The sequence below is a fragment of the Colletotrichum abscissum genome, assembly GCF_030869225.1.
Source record: "Colletotrichum abscissum strain IMI 504890 chromosome Unknown Scaffold_3.1, whole genome shotgun sequence".
Lineage (NCBI taxonomy): Eukaryota > Fungi > Ascomycota > Sordariomycetes > Glomerellales > Glomerellaceae > Colletotrichum > Colletotrichum abscissum.
The window spans coordinates 1,049,386-1,068,196 of NW_026850209.1; the positions used below are offsets into that span (position 1 = coordinate 1,049,386).

The following is an 18,811-nucleotide window of genomic DNA, read 5'->3' on the forward strand; positions in this document are numbered from 1 at the left end:
AAAGCATATCTCAGCCATCCGCTCCGCTCACAACTTCGCAACAACAGGCATCCTCTCAGGAACCTGCACCACGATACCCGCGTCCTCGCCCGCGCCCGCAAACTCTACCTCCTGACAATCTTCCACGCCCACGCCGCTCGCAAACTGCGTCACGACAAAGTCAATTGCCGTGCCCTGCGGTCCCAGCGCAACCATGGGCGCATGCCACGTTCCCGCACCGTAGGTCACGGCCTGGCCCGGGGACGCCACAAAGGCCTTGAGGCCCTTGATGTCCGGGAGACCCCGGCCTTTGCCGCCGGTGGCCGGCGCCGGGAGGGAATCCGTCTGCGCGCTGGGGGTCGGGAGGGTAGGTGCCACGATGACGAGGTACGCCGCGCCGCTCACGGACGAAGAAGCAGAAAAGGGGACAAACGTCTGTGTCGTGAAAGGGTGTCGTTCCAGCACGCTCACTCTGAAGCGGCCGCCCCTGCTGGGACCGGCGTAGGTATACGGCAGCAGCGTCGAGATGGGCGGTTGCGCCAGGGGGGCGGCGGGCTCGAGCTGCCGTGCGGCGCAGGAGAAGATGCTCACGATGGGGCGGCCGGCGCGGGAGGGAGCTTGCGGGTAGAGGTCCAGAGGGGAGGAGACGTTTTGGTACTTTATGGCTGTGCCTTGGTTTGCGGAGACGGCGCTGAAGGAGGTGGATACGGTGGCGGGGAGGGAGGCGGCGGGGCGGACTTCCGGGTGAGGGTTCTCGATCACGTCGCCGAAGGGGGCGAAGGCGGTGCGAGTGAGGGGTTCCGCGGGGATTTGGAGGGTGAGGGGGGTTGTGAGCGTAGTTGGCGGCATTGTGGTGGTTCTGGGAGTGTGTTTGATGTCACACACGGTGTGAGTTGGGTTCGTTTCTTGGTTTGATTGCTTGCTTTGGTTTGTCTGAAATGGCGGATGAATTAGGGTATAGGATGGCTTGGTAAGTGGCGTATGAAGGAAGGGCGGGACGGATTAAGTTGAGTTGAGTGAGTTGAGGTCGGAGTAAGCTCGATGACTTTCATGAGCTTGGTGTTCGGGGTCGAGGTGAGAGGGGAGCTTGGGGGAAGCTTCCGCTTTAGGCATGGCCCGTATCCTCCACTGGGCCTCGGCGCATGGGGCCTGATGGAGTCTGATAGGGCCGCCGGCGACGACTCCGCGGGGTCATTAACAATTGTCATCGAAGCTTAGCATTCTCCAGCTCCACCCCCGTTGGGCGGCACCCCGGGGAACGCACTGTCTCGGAGTCCCCAACTGCAACGTCTCTCAAAGCTCCGGTGTAATTGTGTATGGATGGCCTATGAGACGCGGTCTTCCGGACTTTGCAGCACTCATGCTTGATCTTTCATAATCGGAGATTTTGGGCTGAATTGCATTAAGGCTGTTATCATGGGCTCTTACTCATTCAATATCCGGGATCTGTGAAGGCACAACAAGTTGAACGCAGATCATCGGCAAGCTTTACCCCAACATATTCCAGGGCTTTATCCTGGCACGATGCTCAACCATGCGGTGTACTCTATCTAGCGCGTTGTCACGAGATGCCGAATCTTTGAGTCATGGCTTAGCTCGGTAAACCTGTCCGGACTGCGACCATGTTCTCAACGCCCGGGGACAGCGAATTAGTTCTCGATGATCAATCTTCTGTCCGGCTTGCCGGGCCTGCTGATTACCAAGAGAGCGCGATCCGGGACTCTATAAACATTGTTTGGATTCATGTTGATTGACTGTAGTAAGGAAAGCTGGAAAGGACTGCTCTGAAGGCTGGCCCTAGATCACGGCAATCCTTCTGAGCGCGATAGAGCTCAAGTAACTGCAAGAGGCTTTTTTGAAGACTCTCCAGAGCCGCCTTTCATGATCCTGCCGAGGTTGAAGACGGCTCGGCTACCTCACGGCACCCTGAGAACTTGAAGGGCCAGTTCTGGACTACTTCCAAGGCTTCTCGGCTGTCTGCCACCAACTCTACGTCGTCTGATGTCTCTTCCAAATCCAGGCATGTGTGGGGATAGAGTTGATGAGTACTAGGTTTTGGGGAAGCCTCGGCTCGAGTTTTTTCCCTCTTTTCTTCGGCCATTCAAGGGGTAAAGGTTCAAGAGTCTGTGTTACGAGGTTTGCCATGTACATGAGCGTCGCGGCAAACATGTCGACTATAGAGGTGCTCCTCGTGGTGAAGTTGCAAATCTCTCTTGCCTCTAATTGTATAGTCTGTCTCGTGCTATGCCGCAGATGGCAAGCCCGAATCCCCTTCCTCGCTGTTTTCGCCAACTTGACGGAGTATCCTCTCAAACACATCAAACTTCAACTCCATGATGCCATCGTGATCAGTCCCGGGAACAACACAACTAGAGAATTCAATCACGTCACGGCGCTGCTCAGCCCTCCAGCAATCCTCAAACCACTTGGGACCCTTATCAACACCAATCATGTGGTCCGCCTCCGCCCAAAATACATCAACCTTGAGCTTTGCAGCGCCCTTGACGACGCCAACATCGAGATTGTGTTCAGCCTCCGCCAACAGGGTGACGAGCTCGTCATAGTCCTTCCATGAGCCCCAGTAATCCGAGTGCCCCGCCCTCTTCAGCAGCAAAATGGCGTCCTGGCTGAGCCCTCTCGTATCTTCAGAATACACCTTTTGAATGAGCTGCGGCCAAATCTTCTCCTCAAACTCTGCCATGGGGTTCACTTCCACCGCAGGAGGAGGCGTAGGATCGGCAGCAGAGCCCATTCGCATCGACGCAGGCAGCAACCCGCTCACAGCCTGCATACTAGGAAAAACCCCACTCACCGCGCCCGCTACCGGCGCAACATGCTTCAGCGAGAACCCGGCGAGCGTGTGGAAGCCGCCCAGCACGGTCTCCGGCAGCCCGCCCGCGAGCGTCATGAGCGCGGCACCCGAGCGGGACTGATGGACCCACGGCGCGGCGAGGGCCACGTAGGGGCGGTCGGGGGAGAGGAGGTGACGCAGGTGGAGGACCGTGTTGAGGGCGTAGATTGTGCCGCCGCTGTGGGCGGCCAGCGAGACGTGGCGGACGGAGAGGTGCGCGAGGAGGGCGGGCACGATTTCGAGCCAGAGGCGGACGCGGTCGGGCGCGTCGACGTGGGTTGTGCCGCCGAAGCCTGGTCTGTCTGGGTGGATTATGCGGACCTTGTGTTTCTTTACCAGGGCGTCTTTGGCGATGTGAAGGTAGCGGCTGTATGTTTGTCAGACCTTGAGCGATGAGGTGTGCCGTGATGTGCGAGGGGTGTTTGTGAGTGAGATGATTGGCTCACCTTCCCAGGAGGGGACCGCATAAGAGCAAGATATGCTCGCGCTCTGGGTTGTCCAGGTTGCGATATCCGTAGTCGCAATACGTGACTTTGAATGGATCCGGGCGGTCATTGCCGGGGGGTAAGGTGAAGGACTGGTGGAATCTTGGATCGTTGAGGTACTCTTCCGGGCCCGGATCCGTACGCGATGGCCCCGATTGAACCGGTTGATGGGCGTTCTGCGACGCCATTTCCAATGGTGCGTGAGCCTGCATCGAATGATCTAGAGTGGTTTGCTCACAAGCTTTTGTATAAAGTTCACTCCACAGGATCAAGGGACGATTTCATTAACAAAGTTGTCGATGAGGTGCTTCGAACGAACTTCGCCGGTTTGTATGGGGTGACCTGGACGGCCTTTTTTGACGTCTCCCGAGTGTGCCACTCGTTAGTTGGCCGAGGCGGGTACCCGGGCTCCTAGTGCTTATCATCAAGGTTGGGTGGCGTGGAGGAAGGATTCCGCCGTAACAGCGCTTTTCTTTTTCTTCGCCAGACTCGATTGGGAAGTTGTCTCACTGTTTTCCCGACGCCAAATGAGAGAGGCATCGTCAGTCCACCAAGTTCAATAAGAGAATTATAATTCAGAGTTTCTAGGTTATTGCTATGGATAGGTAGAAAGTTTTATTCTTCAGCCGGGTCTACAGAACCACGGGATCATCACTCTTTTGAGGGCGGCGAGGTATTATTGACCATCACCAAGTGAGGAAGCGACGGTCATGGTTTCCTCGAAATGATGACGAGGGCTCTGTCGAGGAGATGAAGGATAACGTCACACCATTATTATCAACCTCTCTTCTCACCACGAGAAGTCGTGATGGAGATCGACATTGGGTAACTTTTAGAGAAAGGGCCCCAACAAAGCTCCTAGTAAACGCCACATCTAGAGGCATCTGCGAGGAAGAAGGCAAAACTTCCAAAGGTACCTCAGTATTTAGAAGAGATAATGGCGCCCGGGTATTCACTAGATATATTAATTCCGACCTGACCCTCGGGACTATCCCACAAACTCACGTCAGAGTCAGGTCTACAACGACATCATGACCCTTTGATACACCCTTGAGAAAGATTCAGAGGCTCGCAAGGTTGCGTGCCTTGAACTTATATAAAGCCACACCTCAAGTGATCTCCTACTGAACGAGGTTTGTTCAGCATACCATCTCCCGGCGCGAGCACAAGTTTGCATCGCTCCGTCAACCAGGGAGAACTCTCAAAATTCTTCCTCTACAAGTAGTCATCAAATCATCATCATACCAACTGAAAATACTTGCCTTTACACATCCCAACCCAGGCAACATGCGTACTTCCCTCTTCCTCGCCGGCATCTATGCCACACTCTCCGTCATCGCCACCCCAATCACCCCTCCCCCAACCGACCTCAACGCCGCCAAACCAGAGCCCCTCGCCCAAGACCTCGAGGGCCTCGACGTCGACAGCGATGCGTCCTCTATGGCAGATCCGAAGCCAGCGACCGGGTGGCCAGGCTACCCAAGACCGATAAACAAGGACAACCCAGCCCCCAACAAGGACCCCCGACCGTACACCAAGAACCAGTACAAGCAGTCTCAGGAATATAAACCCAAGTTCGATTTCCCGCAGCCCCGACCCAAGCCGGACAACCCGTTCAAGAACCCCAAATGGAGGATCCCGCCCAACAACCCCAACACCTTCAAGGACAGAAACCCGTTCCGGTCGTGGCCGCACAGGGATCCGTTCAAGATGCCCAAGAAGAACCCGTTCAAGCTGCCGGAGAAGAAGCCCGAGCCCAAGCCCGAGCCGGAGGTGAATATCGAGCCGATGCCGAAGCAGCCAGAGCAAAAGGACGCAAAGCCCGAGCGGTACCCGACTCTCGAAGAGACGATACAGAAGAATGCAGAGCCGGCGCGGTACCCGACTCACGAAGAGTGGACCGAGCAGAGCAGGGAAATGGCTATCGCGAAACAGTATGATCCGTGGCACGGAAACGATAAGAGCCCGGATGCGGCACCGGAGAATGAACCGACTTATGAGCCGCATGAGCAGGATGCCCGAAGGGTTGGGAATTAGACGTCGATTTGTGATCACCAAGAACACGGACGTCTTTGCTGCTGCATCTTTTTGTCTCTCACGTCTGAGAGTTTGAGGATGTTCGGGAGAAGGGGCGGGAAGATGTAGAGGCGCGGTGAGGTTAATGACGATAAGCTCTGGATGTTTGAACCTGTATGTTTACCAAGCCATAGCGCGTTGTTGGAACAAGGACGTCAGGTGCTCATCTCTCAGTGCGAATTATTTGAGCTTTTAAACGATAAATGTAGGCAAGCAAGCATGTTGCTGGAAGCCGTTCAGTAGTGCTTTAGTTCTTCTGATCTACAACCTATAACATCTTTTAGTAAAAGTAAATTCCGGCCAGTCTAGCTACTCAGACATAGCATATGGGAGGTGATGCCACGGTTTGTCAGTACTGCGAAACATCCAAAGCCAACTCCCTATAGCACAAACCAGAAATCCATTGTCAGGATTGTCTACATCACATTTCGCAACTTTACCTCACGGACAATATTTCTCTGCACGATCCTGAGCAGCTCCTGGCCTAGCCATACTGTCAAACATGGAAAAGGTTGCTCCACAGATTTGTAGCCCCCGTACTCGACAATACGAACATGCCACCTTGACGGATTTCTGTCACTGCAAAGTCGAGAATCCTGGCGTCACCAAAGGAAATAATGTATTCTAAGCGCTGTTCTCACCAGGAGTCGGCAACTCCCAGAGCGAAAACGTAGCATCATAGCTATAGCGGGACGGACCTCGATTATTGAAGAGCGAGAAACATGGATACCAAGTGATTACTGAGAAGAACATCCGGATGTGTTGATGGCCGGTGAGAACAAACGCCCGCTAGCTATACCATGAACATCAGCAGGATCTTCCGGGCCACTTTCCAAGCAGCAACCCTCTTGACGGTCTTATATAAGTTGTACATACTACTTCGGTTGCCTGCCACTTGGCCACAAGCTTGAAAAGAGATTACCAATCGCAAAGCTCCAAGGGGTGGGGCTACTATGCCAAGTTGTGTGATACTCTTCTTACCCTTTCACATACAAATCACCAGCGCAACACCTAAGACAAAGCCCAGCCACTTTGTCCTAGACCAATCTTGCCCATCAGCTCCATATACCCCGGCGTATAAGCGCCAGCCCGAGACGGACATTCGCAGCCGAGAGACAAGACCTCTGGTCAGTAATGTTTCCAAGTATGCTACCCGATGAGTATGAAGTCGATACACAGATCACCGACAACAACTCTGGCGAAGCGCTGATAATGATAATGATGTGGACGAGCCTCAAGTCGTTGCCAAGAATCGACGGTGCTCCGTCCGCTTTTGCTAGAAACAAGGGGATGAGGACTACTTGAATATCTGCCCCGGGCATCGAAACAGCCTGGCATGTGTTGAAATGTTGCATTGGACGTTGGTCAACATCAAGTTGGCTGGCTTCTAGAGGTCTTGCTTTGGCCGCGACTCGGCTCCCTCTTGTACCTACCTGCGTGCCTCGAGAAACTCAACTAGTACAGCCACAGAGTAATAAGAAAGGGGCTGATAAAACCAGAGGGATCAATTTCAGCTTCCTCGGTGGACTAAAGGCAATGTGCCACATCAACCAGGAGCGTCTGTTTGGAACAGCGCATAGAAGGAAGGGGACTCATCGTCGACGGCTGCGCGCCTGTCTCGTTGTCGTACTGTCAACTGATTGAGCCCTGACTTCTGGGCACGCTCATTCGCGAGCTGGAATCTACGGACAGATGTCTTACACACTGCACTTCGAACTCGAGGACCGGAGGAATACACTGTTCAGCTAAGCGATTTCCATCATATCAAAAGCGGGAAAAGACATCCAAAGACATTCGAAGCATACTGAATAGAAACTTCGAAAAGAATCACGCACGAACCAATGTAGCAAAAGTTTTCACATTGACGTGTGCACTTCGAATCCACCTCAGTATGCGGCTATTCGCTATAGAGGGAACCATATACGTGGAAGCATGTCTCTCCATGTCACAGAACAAGTAGTAGAAAGTGACGAACCCAGATGCCATCGCCTTTGTTTTGCCCACATTCCATGACGAGCGAGTTCACTGCAAAATCCTACAAGCTATTTGCCAGAAAACAAAAGATCAGAACGCAAGGTTTCGGAAACAAATCAAAGGAACCGCCTCGACCTCGTCCTCGAACACCTCATCGCCAGTCCCCAACAACGACTGGCTCAACTGCGATGAACGTCACCCAAAGTTGAGCAAGCTACCGGAAGCTAACCAGTATGATTCAATCACTCCAGAAACCTTTTCTCTCGGAACTTTCATTACAGATCACCAAAAGAAAATAAAAGTCTAACCAATGCATGAAGCATCCAACTTGGACGTGGGCAGTAAGGAAGCGGAACTATAGCAGAGTCCGCGAACGCAACCAACAACCCTAAACTCTTGACCCCGCTCTCTGGCAGAGAGCCAGCCATCACATCGTCAATTTAAACTCCTTCCACCATAGGGCGATGGAAACAACCTACAGCAGGTCGGAAAATAAAAATTGCTTACATCAACGCAAATCAGCAAAAGTCAAAGATCAAGCGCATCCTCAAACACCACCTGATCGGCAATCGGATGAAGCATGTCGATAGGAGGTACGTCTGGATGCCCCGCAATGATGAGCATTCGGCCGGGCTCGCGACCAATGGAAAGGGCCTGAACAGCCGACCTTCTTGTAGCGGATCTCAGCCACCAAAATCATCCAATGACCCGGCGTTGTGGCAGAGTGGTCTAATGCGCAAGACTAGAAATCTTGTTCCTTCGGGAGCGTCTGTTCGAATCAGGCCAACGTCGATGTTATCTTTTGCCAAACCCCCAAGGGCTCTTGACCATTCTTTTTGTATCCCGCGAGACCGATAGGAACGACTCGGGCCCGATTGGATCTGCGCGTAAGATGTAGAGTATGGGCGGTCTGCAACGCAGAGACTATGAAGAGGATCAGCCTGTCACGGTCGCAAGTTCGAAGATCTGAAATGTGTCCCGCACGTTTTGGAAACAGACAGGGGTATGCTAGCTCACCGCTGAACAGAAACGTGTAACTCTGGACTGAACGGAGAGGCGAGACGGCATCAGGTTGTGTCCATGTTCCGACGTCTCGAGTTGAGGGGTCAGCGCTCAGAGCGAGGAGTAGTTAGACCTTGAGCCACCTGACTCGATTTCATCTCGACATCTCGTTTGGGCGCGTTGCTGAGTACGCCAAGCCACGGATTCAATGCGTGAGTTTCTCTTTACGGACGTCTTGCTGTTGGTCTGCTTTTCGTTCGGGAAGGTCTGGCTAAGTTCTAAGAGATTCTCGGGTGATGGGAAATAGGGGGAAGAAACGATATCTGAGCGATAGGCCACTGATTGGAGATCCTCATCAGCGAGCTACCCAAGGTACGGACGGGCTGGTAATGATTGATAGTGGACAGGCTGCGCCGCTGACCGCATTAGTTGGTGTGGCCACCTGAAAGCCGCATTCCCGACGATATATTCCCGCGCTGCACTCGATAGGGGGTTTCTGCGGAAACCAGCTAAAGTGTCACGCGAGCTCTCCATGATTTCTAGAAAGACGTGATGATTAAAGGGTCTCGGATCGTGTCGCGTCGCGCCTTGGATTTGGTAATCGACGGTGCTGTATTTAGCACCGCCATTCGGCGCTATATTCATCCTCTGGTACGAGGTTGCCTGCACTAGAGAATGCGGCCTGCTTCCAAGACCAGCGGTTTTGATCTCGCGTGATAGCAATTGGGGCGAATATGAATTATTGGACGCAATAACTCCCGCTTGACCAGATCTGAGACGATCCAAATGACGAGCAGTTCAAGAGCGGGCCTTTGACAAGTGGCCAAGTGCGATTTCAAGGCCAGTGTCATCTCCCGCACGGCGTCTAAGAAGGCTCCACGAGGGGTAGACCTCATAGCCGTCGAGTTCGATAATGGCAGGTCTCATTTGCCGCCGAAGATCTGTCAGATGACGGTGAGGGGCCCCAAAGGTACTGAGACGAACCTCCACTGTGACCAGCGACGTTCTCGATTGCCCAGCTCCGTGCGTCTTGATTTGATGCCGTCGATGCTCGACAATCTGGAATTTGGCCAGAGGAAATAGCACTGAGGTCGATGATCAGCCAGTGAGCAGACAGGGAGCCTCTCTTGGGACGAGGTGGAGCCAGGTCAGGGGTGGGTAGACTGGGTGGGTGGTCAGAGCAGAAAGTCCAGACCAGTGAGTTCGTTGGATGGTGAACCAGAGATTTCGGTCTCGTTCAGTGCCTGCCCTAACCGTGAAAGAGCTCCATGCGGGCAACTGGAGCTATGCAGCCGGAGCACAATAGCTTTGTGGCGCTGAACCATTGTATCGCCAAGGACCGAGAGGAAAAGTCACCTTCTGTAGTACGGCCCGGCCGTCAGGCGTAGGGGGCAGCAGGGCGCCAGGAAGTGAGCACAGCGCGTTAGAGAATCCGAAGCGTTAGTGCAAACTTGTGCAACTGCCAACGCGGCTTGGAGCTGCAGCTAAAGTGCGGTGTGATGGGCGATTCCCTGAAGAAAACAGTAGCATAGCAGTAGCATGACAAGGCGAGCCGCGAGTGCATGGAAAAGCCGGTGACCTGCTGCAGACTCTCCCCCGAGACCCCGTCTGACGACCAATATTGGCTCCGTTCAACCCCGGGTCCAAATGCTCTGCATTTTCTGGAGCCTGGACCGAGAAGCGGCGGAGAAGAGTGAGAAGAGTGCCCACTTCTTCCACAGGATGCCGCTTGGCGGTTGGTTCAACGGGCGCGTGGGTGCATTGGTATTGGAGTCGCTGTCGCAGTACTCGGGGGGCATTGCTCAATGCCGATAGCTCTCCATACAATGCGGCCACATTCCATGCTACGCAATGCCCAGTTGTGGGCGCCGTACCTCTTCGGGCAGCCGGTGCTGGAAGTTTGCAAGTCAAAGACCGCAGCCTGATTGAACCGGGCCTCTTATTAGCAGAGATGACGTGAACCAAAGTTTTCACGTTTGGGGGCTCCAATGACACGCGTCTGAACGTGGATGGTTCAGCGATGACTTTTCTGTCTCCACGACGACTGAGACGGTTAAGAGAGGCTGATATAGTCCAAGGCCGAGCAACAGCAACATCGCTAAGGTTGATCGTTGATGACAATGTTTGGGCTTTGATGGCTCGCCTTCGCCGGTGCAAAAGGCCCGTGGTTTGATATGTGACAGCTTGGCGGTTGAGTAGAGGCGGGTGATGACAGCCCGACTGACAGTCGTGACAGCGAACCGCCGTTTTGGCAACAGAGCGTAACGGACGTGATGGATGAACGAGCGCAAGGCAAATGACGGCGATGGAGGACGAGCTTGAGATCAGGCCCCTGAGCCTCCGGAGTAGCGTTGACGATCGAGAGTTCCTAGCGTGAGCTTGTCGATGGCACCAAGTCCCAAGCACGAGGCGGAGGCAGGTGGATGGAAGCCGCCAAAAGCGCAGACAATAACCGACAGAGTTGCGGGCCGATATGGTTCGTACTTTACGCCTACTTACGGTCAGGTCGCATCTTGCAGTTGCAGTGAAGACCTGGAGTCGCGGCCAGTGCCAGTCAGCAGTGCCAATTGCAGTCTTTTTTTTGCAGGTCATTAAGCGGTGTGGAGTCCAGAATGGAAACCTCCCACGTCGGGAAAGATCCACCTCCTCTCCTGCTCCTGCCCTGCTTTAGCTTGATAGGAACGCTGGAAGGAAAGTGGCCCAGTGATATGATTGCCCGCGGTGACTAAGACGAATGGACCGGACCTTAATAACGGCGGAGTGGGATTGCCCGGCCATTATTACCTGTTGCTGGCTCTTAATGCCCGTTTAGCCAGGGGAAGCAAAGCCACTAGCAACGATAGGCTTCTGGAGGACAGTGGAGGCCACGAGGCCCCACTGACTTGTTCTGCAAGGTACCCGGCCCTCCAATTCACTGGCTGCAGGTACGAACCTGGAAAGAGGAAGTGCACACCACTGGTGACTGCCCTGGAAAGTGCAAAGCTGGAGCGGGAAGGAACTGTCCCGGGTGTGTACCTTCCTCACCTTATCCCGCGTGAGGCGACAGAGAGAGAAAGAGCGAGAGAAATCCAAGAAGGTAGGTACTGTTGCATTCAGTATTCTCCAATGTGACTGGTCAGTCGATAAATAAGGCACGTTACGTTAGGCTCTCCAACAGTTGGAAGGAACCACAGCAATCAAGAGAAAAGGAGGGTTCGATTGCAAGGCCAGAACGCAGCAAACTCTTTTGGGTAATGCCGTTCGTGTTGAGTAAAATTTGGCAGAGATGAACAGAACCATATTAGGACGAGGTCGTATTCGTCGCCCATTCGAGCCGGGCGGGAAGTTGGTAGAATCCGCAAATGCTTCTTTCTCCTTTCTTTTTCCGTCACTGCCAATGCTACGGATACATACATTTGCGCAACGGTTCGACAGTCATCGACTCATCGGTCATCGGTCCCGTGTCTCCCACATCGCTCCCACCTTATCCCGAACAGCATCATTCATATTTAGAATCATACCTCGCCGGATTCCGAAAAAGCATATTCATGCTGAGTTGCATCAGTCTCTAAATATGGACTGGATATAGATGGATGAGTGGGCTCATTGCGCAACTAGTGTGCCTACGGTCCACGGGTACACAGTAGCTCCCAGTATGGATGCCATGTTTCCCGTAGCATCCCGCACCTTAGATAATTAGGGGACTCCGAGGCAGGTATCACCATGATTGCGGCCTCACCTGAGGTGTGCGTCCATACTGAACTTAGCACTATGTATATGCACTCACACAAAAATAAGCGTATGAGCAATTCTCCGGCCCTCAGCTTGAGTGAAGTGACGAGGGATGAGGCATGCTCGCATGCGGCAGAACAGCGCCTTTTGTCCCATCCGCCGCTGCCAGCCTGCCCTTCATTGTTGCTTGTAGATTGCTGGGAAGAGGACCTGAAACGAGCCAACACTGGGGAAGGCGGTCATCATCCTCCCCATGTGGCATCGCTGGCCTGCTCATCGCCTGCATCGCGTGCGGCCTGCCTTGGTTCTGCCTTGTTCTTTGTTCCCTCAGAATGCGGTAGCACTGGGGACAGGTCACTCCATGAGTCCGTACCTTACATACGGCGAAGTATTTGTCCCAATCACCATAGTCAGAGTTGATTACTCCTCCCCAATGCGGACAAGGCAATAACTGTAGAATGCAGGTGAGAGGGAATCCAGAAAGGATGATTGCCTCTGCAGGGTAAGAACGCCGTGGTTTGCTGATCCACCCCGCGCCGTTCCAGGTCCCTTTTTTCATCTTTTTCATCTACGACAATTTATCTGGTCTGCGTCTAACTTCTAAGGACAAGAGGAGCACCACCTCTTGAACCCTTCATCATAGTCAAACCCCGTTGCACGCAGCACGCGGCATGCCATCGGACATTGGACCCTTTGCCCGTCTCTCCTCTCATGCTATCCCGTCTATGACTGTCCCTCTTGTCGCAGGTGAACAAGTCTGCTCCTTGCGCAATCCTACTGTCACGATTGATCCTCGACATGGACCAGTCGCCTAAAGCCTAAACAACGAGCAAGGACTGTAAATCCTCGCAAATCCCTCGATGATGTGTCTGCTGCTGCTGTGCCCCTCCTCGTCTCGTCTCTTCTCCCAGTGTTCTCCTCGTCTCCAAGCACCCATCACATCACATCACATCACATCACCATTGTCTCCGTCTCAGTCTCAGTCATACTCGAGGACCCAAGGTGGTAAGAACTGTAGTCCTTCCGACACTTCTCCATCACATCAAACCTCTCTACTACTTACCCTCCAATCCACGGATAGGTGTCTCTGGGTGTGCCTCTCTCTCCGCCCCTCCCCTCCATCCGGACCCAGCTCTATCCTTTGCGCACAGAGAGATGCACCATGCAAACACCCCAGATCCCTGCTTGATGCTCGTCAACCGCCAGGCCCAACCTGGCATGGGCCGGACAAGGCCGCCAGGGGTTCTCTCGACAGCCACTGTCTGTGCTTCTCTCTGACCACCCACACCACGAACAGGGGTCGCCTCTCTTTACTGGCCCTGAGACGCTCGTGGGCGTCTCCTTTGCTCCCCAAATCCACCAAATGTCCCGACACCCTCTTCCCAACTTCGAGACGTGAGACGCAACAGCTCTTCCCCAAGCGACTCATTCTCAGACCAGCTTATCCCGTCCCGTTTCCGTCTCTAACCATTACAACAGCAATAGCACACAGTCTTTCACACCCTCGAGGCTCGACTGTGCACTCACTCACTTACCTGGAGCTCGTGTTTCTCAACAGCTGCGCTGGTCCCAAAACACGCTCCAACATTGCATCCTTGACAGCAACCAAGATCCCGGGACTCGTGCGAATCTGCAGAAGCGCTCCGCCTCCAAAAAGAAAGACCTTCAGACACCGCTTGGGTCACACGCTCACCCTCAACATCACTCACAGTTTACCCATACACCGCTCACACCCGTGCCTGGGAGTTCGCCTGCAAACTGCAACGGGGGGTTCCAGTCGTCCACCACCCCGTCACAGCAAATCCACATAGTTTCCGATCTTAAGCTGGAAACAAGGCGCGATCGTGCGTCCCACCACCATTAAACTTCCAGGGACAACGTCAGTTCACGTCACTACCGCCCTTTTCTCGCTTTCTAGAAACACTCAAGAGCCGTCTTGCCCCCATTGCCCCGTCCGCGACTTCTCATTCTTCCGCCACATCCGCATTGGGATTGCAGACCGCGCCTACGGAAATCAGCTTGATGCGGCCTCAAATGTGCATGGGAATACAGACGATCTACCTTTAGTGAAAATCCGGAGAGTTAGGGCGTATTTGCAAGAAGGACAACGGGATCAGTAGCCAAAATGGCCTTACCAAGGGAGTCGAGCTTTATGCCGGCCATCAAATGCTCGTCATGCGGCCTCGATGTGGAAATTTCCATGATGGGCGAGCACGTCTGCGGCGGTCCAGGAGCAGAGCGTAAGCTATCCACACTCGATCTAAACCTTTGGCAGAGTCAAGCTCACATCATTTACAGCATCGGCGCCGCCAGATCGTCCAGACAGCCTGGGCTCATATGATCAGCCGCCGCCGTTGGACAACAAGTACGGACGCATGGCACCTCCAACATTAGATACTAGTGCCGCCAGTATGCCAATAAACCCATCTTGACTCCTCGCGCGTAGTTGGCTAACCGAAGTAGATCTCCCATACTCGCGGCAAGGGCAATTAACACCTATAAGCACATCGACTGGTTCAATCAGCATCTCACCCAAGACACCGAACAGCCAGGCTATGGGCCGCAACGACGACTATTTCCAACCGCAAATCGCAAACGACTACAACTCAAGCCAACAATCTCGACGACCTGGAGGATACGGGGCATTCGATGATGGGGACGACTACGGTTCTGAACAGATGTACCCAGGCGAACAAAAGAAGCAAGCGCCAAGTCTTCTCCAGCGTATGAACACAATCGCGCCGGGGCCTTTCGAGATGGGCAGGAGAGCGGGAGGAAGAGGAGCCACAAAGAACGCTTTCGCCCCTTCGAGACAGGATTCTTTGACTCCGGATGACAACATGACAAACGACCGGCCACTGACTTCAGCGTCCAACAACTCCTTCATGTCTTCTGGAAGCAGCAACGCTGGCGGTATTGCGCCACCGAGACTACCAAGAAAGAATGGTTATGGAGGATTTGGGCCGCCGGGAACAACCCCCGAAGATATCGAACCCGAAACCTATGTTAGCCGCGCAGGCACCTTCCCGCGACCTAGCGAACCTATTGAGCCGCCTCTGAGAACGCCCTCAGCACCTCCTACCCGATCTGACAGGCTTAGAGGACAGCCGAACGGCGGAGAGCATGAGAGGAAGATTTCAATGGGGCCCGACACATCGAGAGCTCCGCCGCCAAGAACGAGTCTTCTGCGCCCGACGACGTCTGGAAGGGATGGTGCGCCCCAAGTGGACCTGGCGAGCGAGTTTGGTTCATCAAACCCTTATCACACTCCTTCAGCTTCTACGTCGTCCGGAGCGTCCATGTTCAGCCATGGTCGCCAGGCCAGTTCTCAGAGCAGCTCACAGTCCAGCCCGGCGAATCCACGAGGACGTCGAAACCCGTCAGACGTGACCAACTTTGACAACTTGATGAACGACATTGAGTCTTCCATGGAGGCTATGAAGTCTCCTGGTATGCCGCCGCCACCACCCCAGAAACCGCTGGCGAACCCGTACTCGAATCGTCGCGCACCGCCATCTGTGGACCTTCGAGATGATCCAGCTGTGCAAGGAGGCAGACCCCGTGCGAGATCGCCACTTGCGACTCCAGACTACGACCGTCGCAACCCCATGGACCGTAATCCCATGGATCGTTACAACCAAAAACATGAGCGTCAAGCCAGCGATCAGCGCAGCGTTTCGTCTCCGCCCCGCAACCGGCCCTCGCGAGGCAACTGCAAGTCTTGTGGCGATGCCATCACTGGCAAAAGCATTTCATCCTCAGACGGCCGTCTCACCGGACGCTACCACAAGGCTTGCTTCGTCTGCACAACATGCCGAGAGCCCTTTTCTTCAGCGGAATTCTACGTTCTCAACGACAAGCCTTACTGTGGTAACCATTATCACAAGCTCAACGGCAGCTTGTGTGGTTCCTGCAGACGTGGCATCGAGGGTCAATACCTGGAAGACGAAGAACGCATCAAGTACCACGTCGGTTGCTTCCGCTGCGGCGACTGCGGGATGTCCTTGTCAAACGGCTACTTCGAAGTCAACGGCCGATCATACTGCGAAAAGGACGCCTGGCGCCGCATGCAACCACCGCCTCGAATGGTCAACGAAGAGCGACGAGGACGCTCCCCTGGTGGTCTCGGTGTTCCCGGACAAGGTGGCCGCCGACCCAGTAACGGACAGACCGGCATGAGACCACCAATTGGCCTTCCTCGCGGGCAGAGAATGGGTCCCGGTGCCGGACTTGCGCCGCCCATGCCGCCTACCATGAACAAGCGCATGACGAGACTCGGAATGATGTAAACCGTCAGGAATGCCAACCCGGATCCTTTCCGACTTAACGTATTCGATTCGTCGTATATGAATCATCGTTTACAATGCATTTTTAATACCCCACGACACGCTTACGACCACGACACAAACCTCATCTCAACCCACCACATACACTTCCATTTTTTTGTTTACCATCTGAGTTTTATATACCCAGTCCTTTGTGGACTCTGTTGATACCTGCATCGGACGACGCGCTTGTCTCGTCTCCGTTTTGAGCACGAGCTTCACAGAAGCTCTTGGGGAAGGGGGAAGCCATTTACAACATTGGAGACATTCCGAATCACATGGCAAGAAGAAGCAAAGGAAGTACCTTGCAGACGATGGGGTTGCACATGAGTGCTTGTACATAGCTAGCCATCAAAGAGGCTCGCCGGTTTTGAGACCATAACCCGTAGCAAGCCCCAAGAGAAAGATCAATCTTGAGTCAATATTTTCAACTATTTGCCAGAAGTTTGTGAAGTTTGGGTTGCATGTGAATTACCCGAAGTCAGTCTGACTGACGATGGCACAGTCTCGGCTCGTGGCTCTCTATTTGTATTCACGTCGTATACAGTCGCCATCCATGATCAAAATAGTCTATTCTTTGATGTATCTAGACCGGATGGTATCGACTTGAGGGATGCAAGCTGACAAGCTCTCATTCCGCCTCGTTGTGCGTCATCTCAGACTTGCACCCTCTACCGATCTCATCAACTTGAACATCGACCCCGACTCTCAACTTCCCTCTGCAGATACCTGAATCTCGCAGCGAACAGGTCATTACTCATGACTCTCAAGACCGTTCTTTTTATAAGATGAAATGGCGGATGGGAGCTGGGCGTACTGTTCACGAGGAAGAGGACGCTGGGAGGGCACATTGTCGAGAACTCGCCATGTTCCGAGGACTCACGCAACCACTGCTGGCCTGAGAGATGAATTTTGAGGGACTGTTGTTTTCTCATGTCGATATGTTCTCGAAGAAGATGGAACGAATGAGGTGGGCGGGCATAGGATAGATCTTGGAATAGACTGGACAGCGTCTACATATGGTAGCATGGAAAGCTTGGCACGTCCGTACTTCCCAGACTTGAATTTTCTTTCGAGGGTTAGTGGGCTTTCATTTCGAGGTGAGTAGGATATACATCATTGTGATGGCTTCATTCAGAAGCTCTCAAGTCATTTGTCCTAGGCTTAAGTAATCATGTAAGATGCCCTAATAAGTAGGTAGGTACTTCCATGTCGAAAGTTGGTGGAGTACTTCAGTTTTGCGAAAATGTCATGCTCCACCAGGAGGTTGTTTCAAGAAGAGTGGCTAGTGTCGTGGGTTGATGAGGCTGGCATCGTGCGCTGGATACTTCGCACGGTTGAAGGACAATCCGAGTCGCCTTGGCTGATCACATTCTGGCGCACGGCGTGTCCGTACAGAGGACAGTGTCAGTGGTTCGTCTGGTTGAGAGTGGCCCGGTTGGGTTTCACTGCGAGCGGGTGTTCCGTGGAGCGCGTGGGCATTGCTAGATGGAAATAGAAAGAGTGGATGGGACGTCAGACGGATGGATGGCGGGCCTCTCGCTCGTTCTGAGACTGTCGAGCGTCGACACATACATAGTACACCAGGCAGTCAACGTGGTCGGACAGGAGAGGATAGAATGCCAGACGTTGTTGGATGAACGTGACGGTGGTACGCGAATTGCTGACAACTTGACAAGGTAAGGGGAAGACAAAGCAGAGCGCCCGTGCCTATTATCCAGATGTTTTTGGCGGACGGTGGTGGATAAGGGGGATGTTGTGATTTCTTCTCTTGCTGCAGCTGTTAGACATGATACATGAGGTCTGGCGATGGTTTGATTGGGAAGTTTCTTTTTCCCCCATCAATCTTTTCTTTCGCGACGCCTCTCATTGATGGAAATGATGTGTTTGCAATTTCGAGATAAGAGCGCTCGCCCTGCGTCCACAGCCGCAAGTCACCTGCAGACTGCAGCCGGTCCCTCCTTGCCTTGCGCTGCGGTAGAGCGTAGGCAAGTGGTTATGTCGTGCGTCTTGTTTCGGAAGCTATCAGAGCAAGACTGCAATGGAAGAGACATCGAAGGGTTCGAAGTCGCGCGCAGTTATGCTGGTTTGATCTCGAGAGCACAGACTTTCTGTTCTGCTGATGCGAGGCCAAAGTGTGAGGCAGAGGGCACTGTCTATTGCGGGTGTCTGTGTGATGTGATCCTCTCTGGAGACAATGACATTCATTCAGTGGCACCTTCTTGAACGGGCAGAGGGCCGTGAAGATCTTCTTCAACTACCTCTCCCACTCCTCGAGCCGGGTCAGTTGTCTTTGTTAGTGACTTGGTGTCATAGCTGAGAATGAGCGGGAACGGTTGGACCCGCGTATTCCCTTCGAGAAACTTGTCATCCCCTTACACGTCGCACTTCTCCTCCTTATTCGTGCG

At 53.6% G+C, this 18,811-nt stretch overlaps 6 protein-coding genes across 6 annotated transcripts; 2 read left to right on the forward strand and 4 right to left on the reverse strand.

The window, feature by feature from the left end:
• Positions 1-27: 27 nt before the first annotated feature.
• CABS01_01678 (ureidoglycolate hydrolase) lies at positions 28-828 on the reverse strand (the record flags this gene model as incomplete). The annotated part of the gene is made up of 1 exon (XM_060535058.1): positions 28-828. One exon carries the CDS (start codon positions 826-828, stop codon positions 28-30), a length of 801 nt encoding a protein of 266 aa, XP_060398247.1.
• A 1,393-nt stretch (positions 829-2,221) lies between these two features.
• CABS01_01679 (uncharacterized protein) lies at positions 2,222-3,527 on the reverse strand (the record flags this gene model as incomplete). Its single annotated transcript, XM_060535059.1, has 2 exons — positions 2,222-3,197; positions 3,277-3,527. 2 exons carry the CDS (start codon positions 3,525-3,527, stop codon positions 2,222-2,224), a joined length of 1,227 nt encoding a protein of 408 aa, XP_060398248.1.
• A 1,075-nt stretch (positions 3,528-4,602) lies between these two features.
• On the forward strand, positions 4,603-5,352 carry CABS01_01680 (uncharacterized protein; the record flags this gene model as incomplete). The annotated part of the gene is made up of 1 exon (XM_060535060.1): positions 4,603-5,352. The coding sequence occupies one exon, from the start codon at positions 4,603-4,605 to the stop codon at positions 5,350-5,352; it is 750 nt and encodes a 249-aa protein (XP_060398249.1).
• Positions 5,353-10,465: 5,113 nt separating this feature from the next.
• CABS01_01681 (uncharacterized protein) lies at positions 10,466-10,959 on the reverse strand (the record flags this gene model as incomplete). The annotated part of the gene is made up of 2 exons (XM_060535061.1): positions 10,466-10,735; positions 10,867-10,959. The coding sequence occupies 2 exons, from the start codon at positions 10,957-10,959 to the stop codon at positions 10,466-10,468; spliced, it is 363 nt and encodes a 120-aa protein (XP_060398250.1).
• Positions 10,960-14,203: 3,244 nt separating this feature from the next.
• Positions 14,204-16,367, forward strand: CABS01_01682 (LIM domain-containing protein; the record flags this gene model as incomplete). The annotated part of the gene is made up of 3 exons (XM_060535062.1): positions 14,204-14,318; positions 14,377-14,487; positions 14,542-16,367. The coding sequence occupies 3 exons, from the start codon at positions 14,204-14,206 to the stop codon at positions 16,365-16,367; spliced, it is 2,052 nt and encodes a 683-aa protein (XP_060398251.1).
• Positions 16,368-17,688: 1,321 nt separating this feature from the next.
• On the reverse strand, positions 17,689-17,976 carry CABS01_01683 (uncharacterized protein; the record flags this gene model as incomplete). The annotated part of the gene is made up of 1 exon (XM_060535063.1): positions 17,689-17,976. One exon carries the CDS (start codon positions 17,974-17,976, stop codon positions 17,689-17,691), a length of 288 nt encoding a protein of 95 aa, XP_060398252.1.
• Positions 17,977-18,811: the final 835 nt, after the last annotated feature.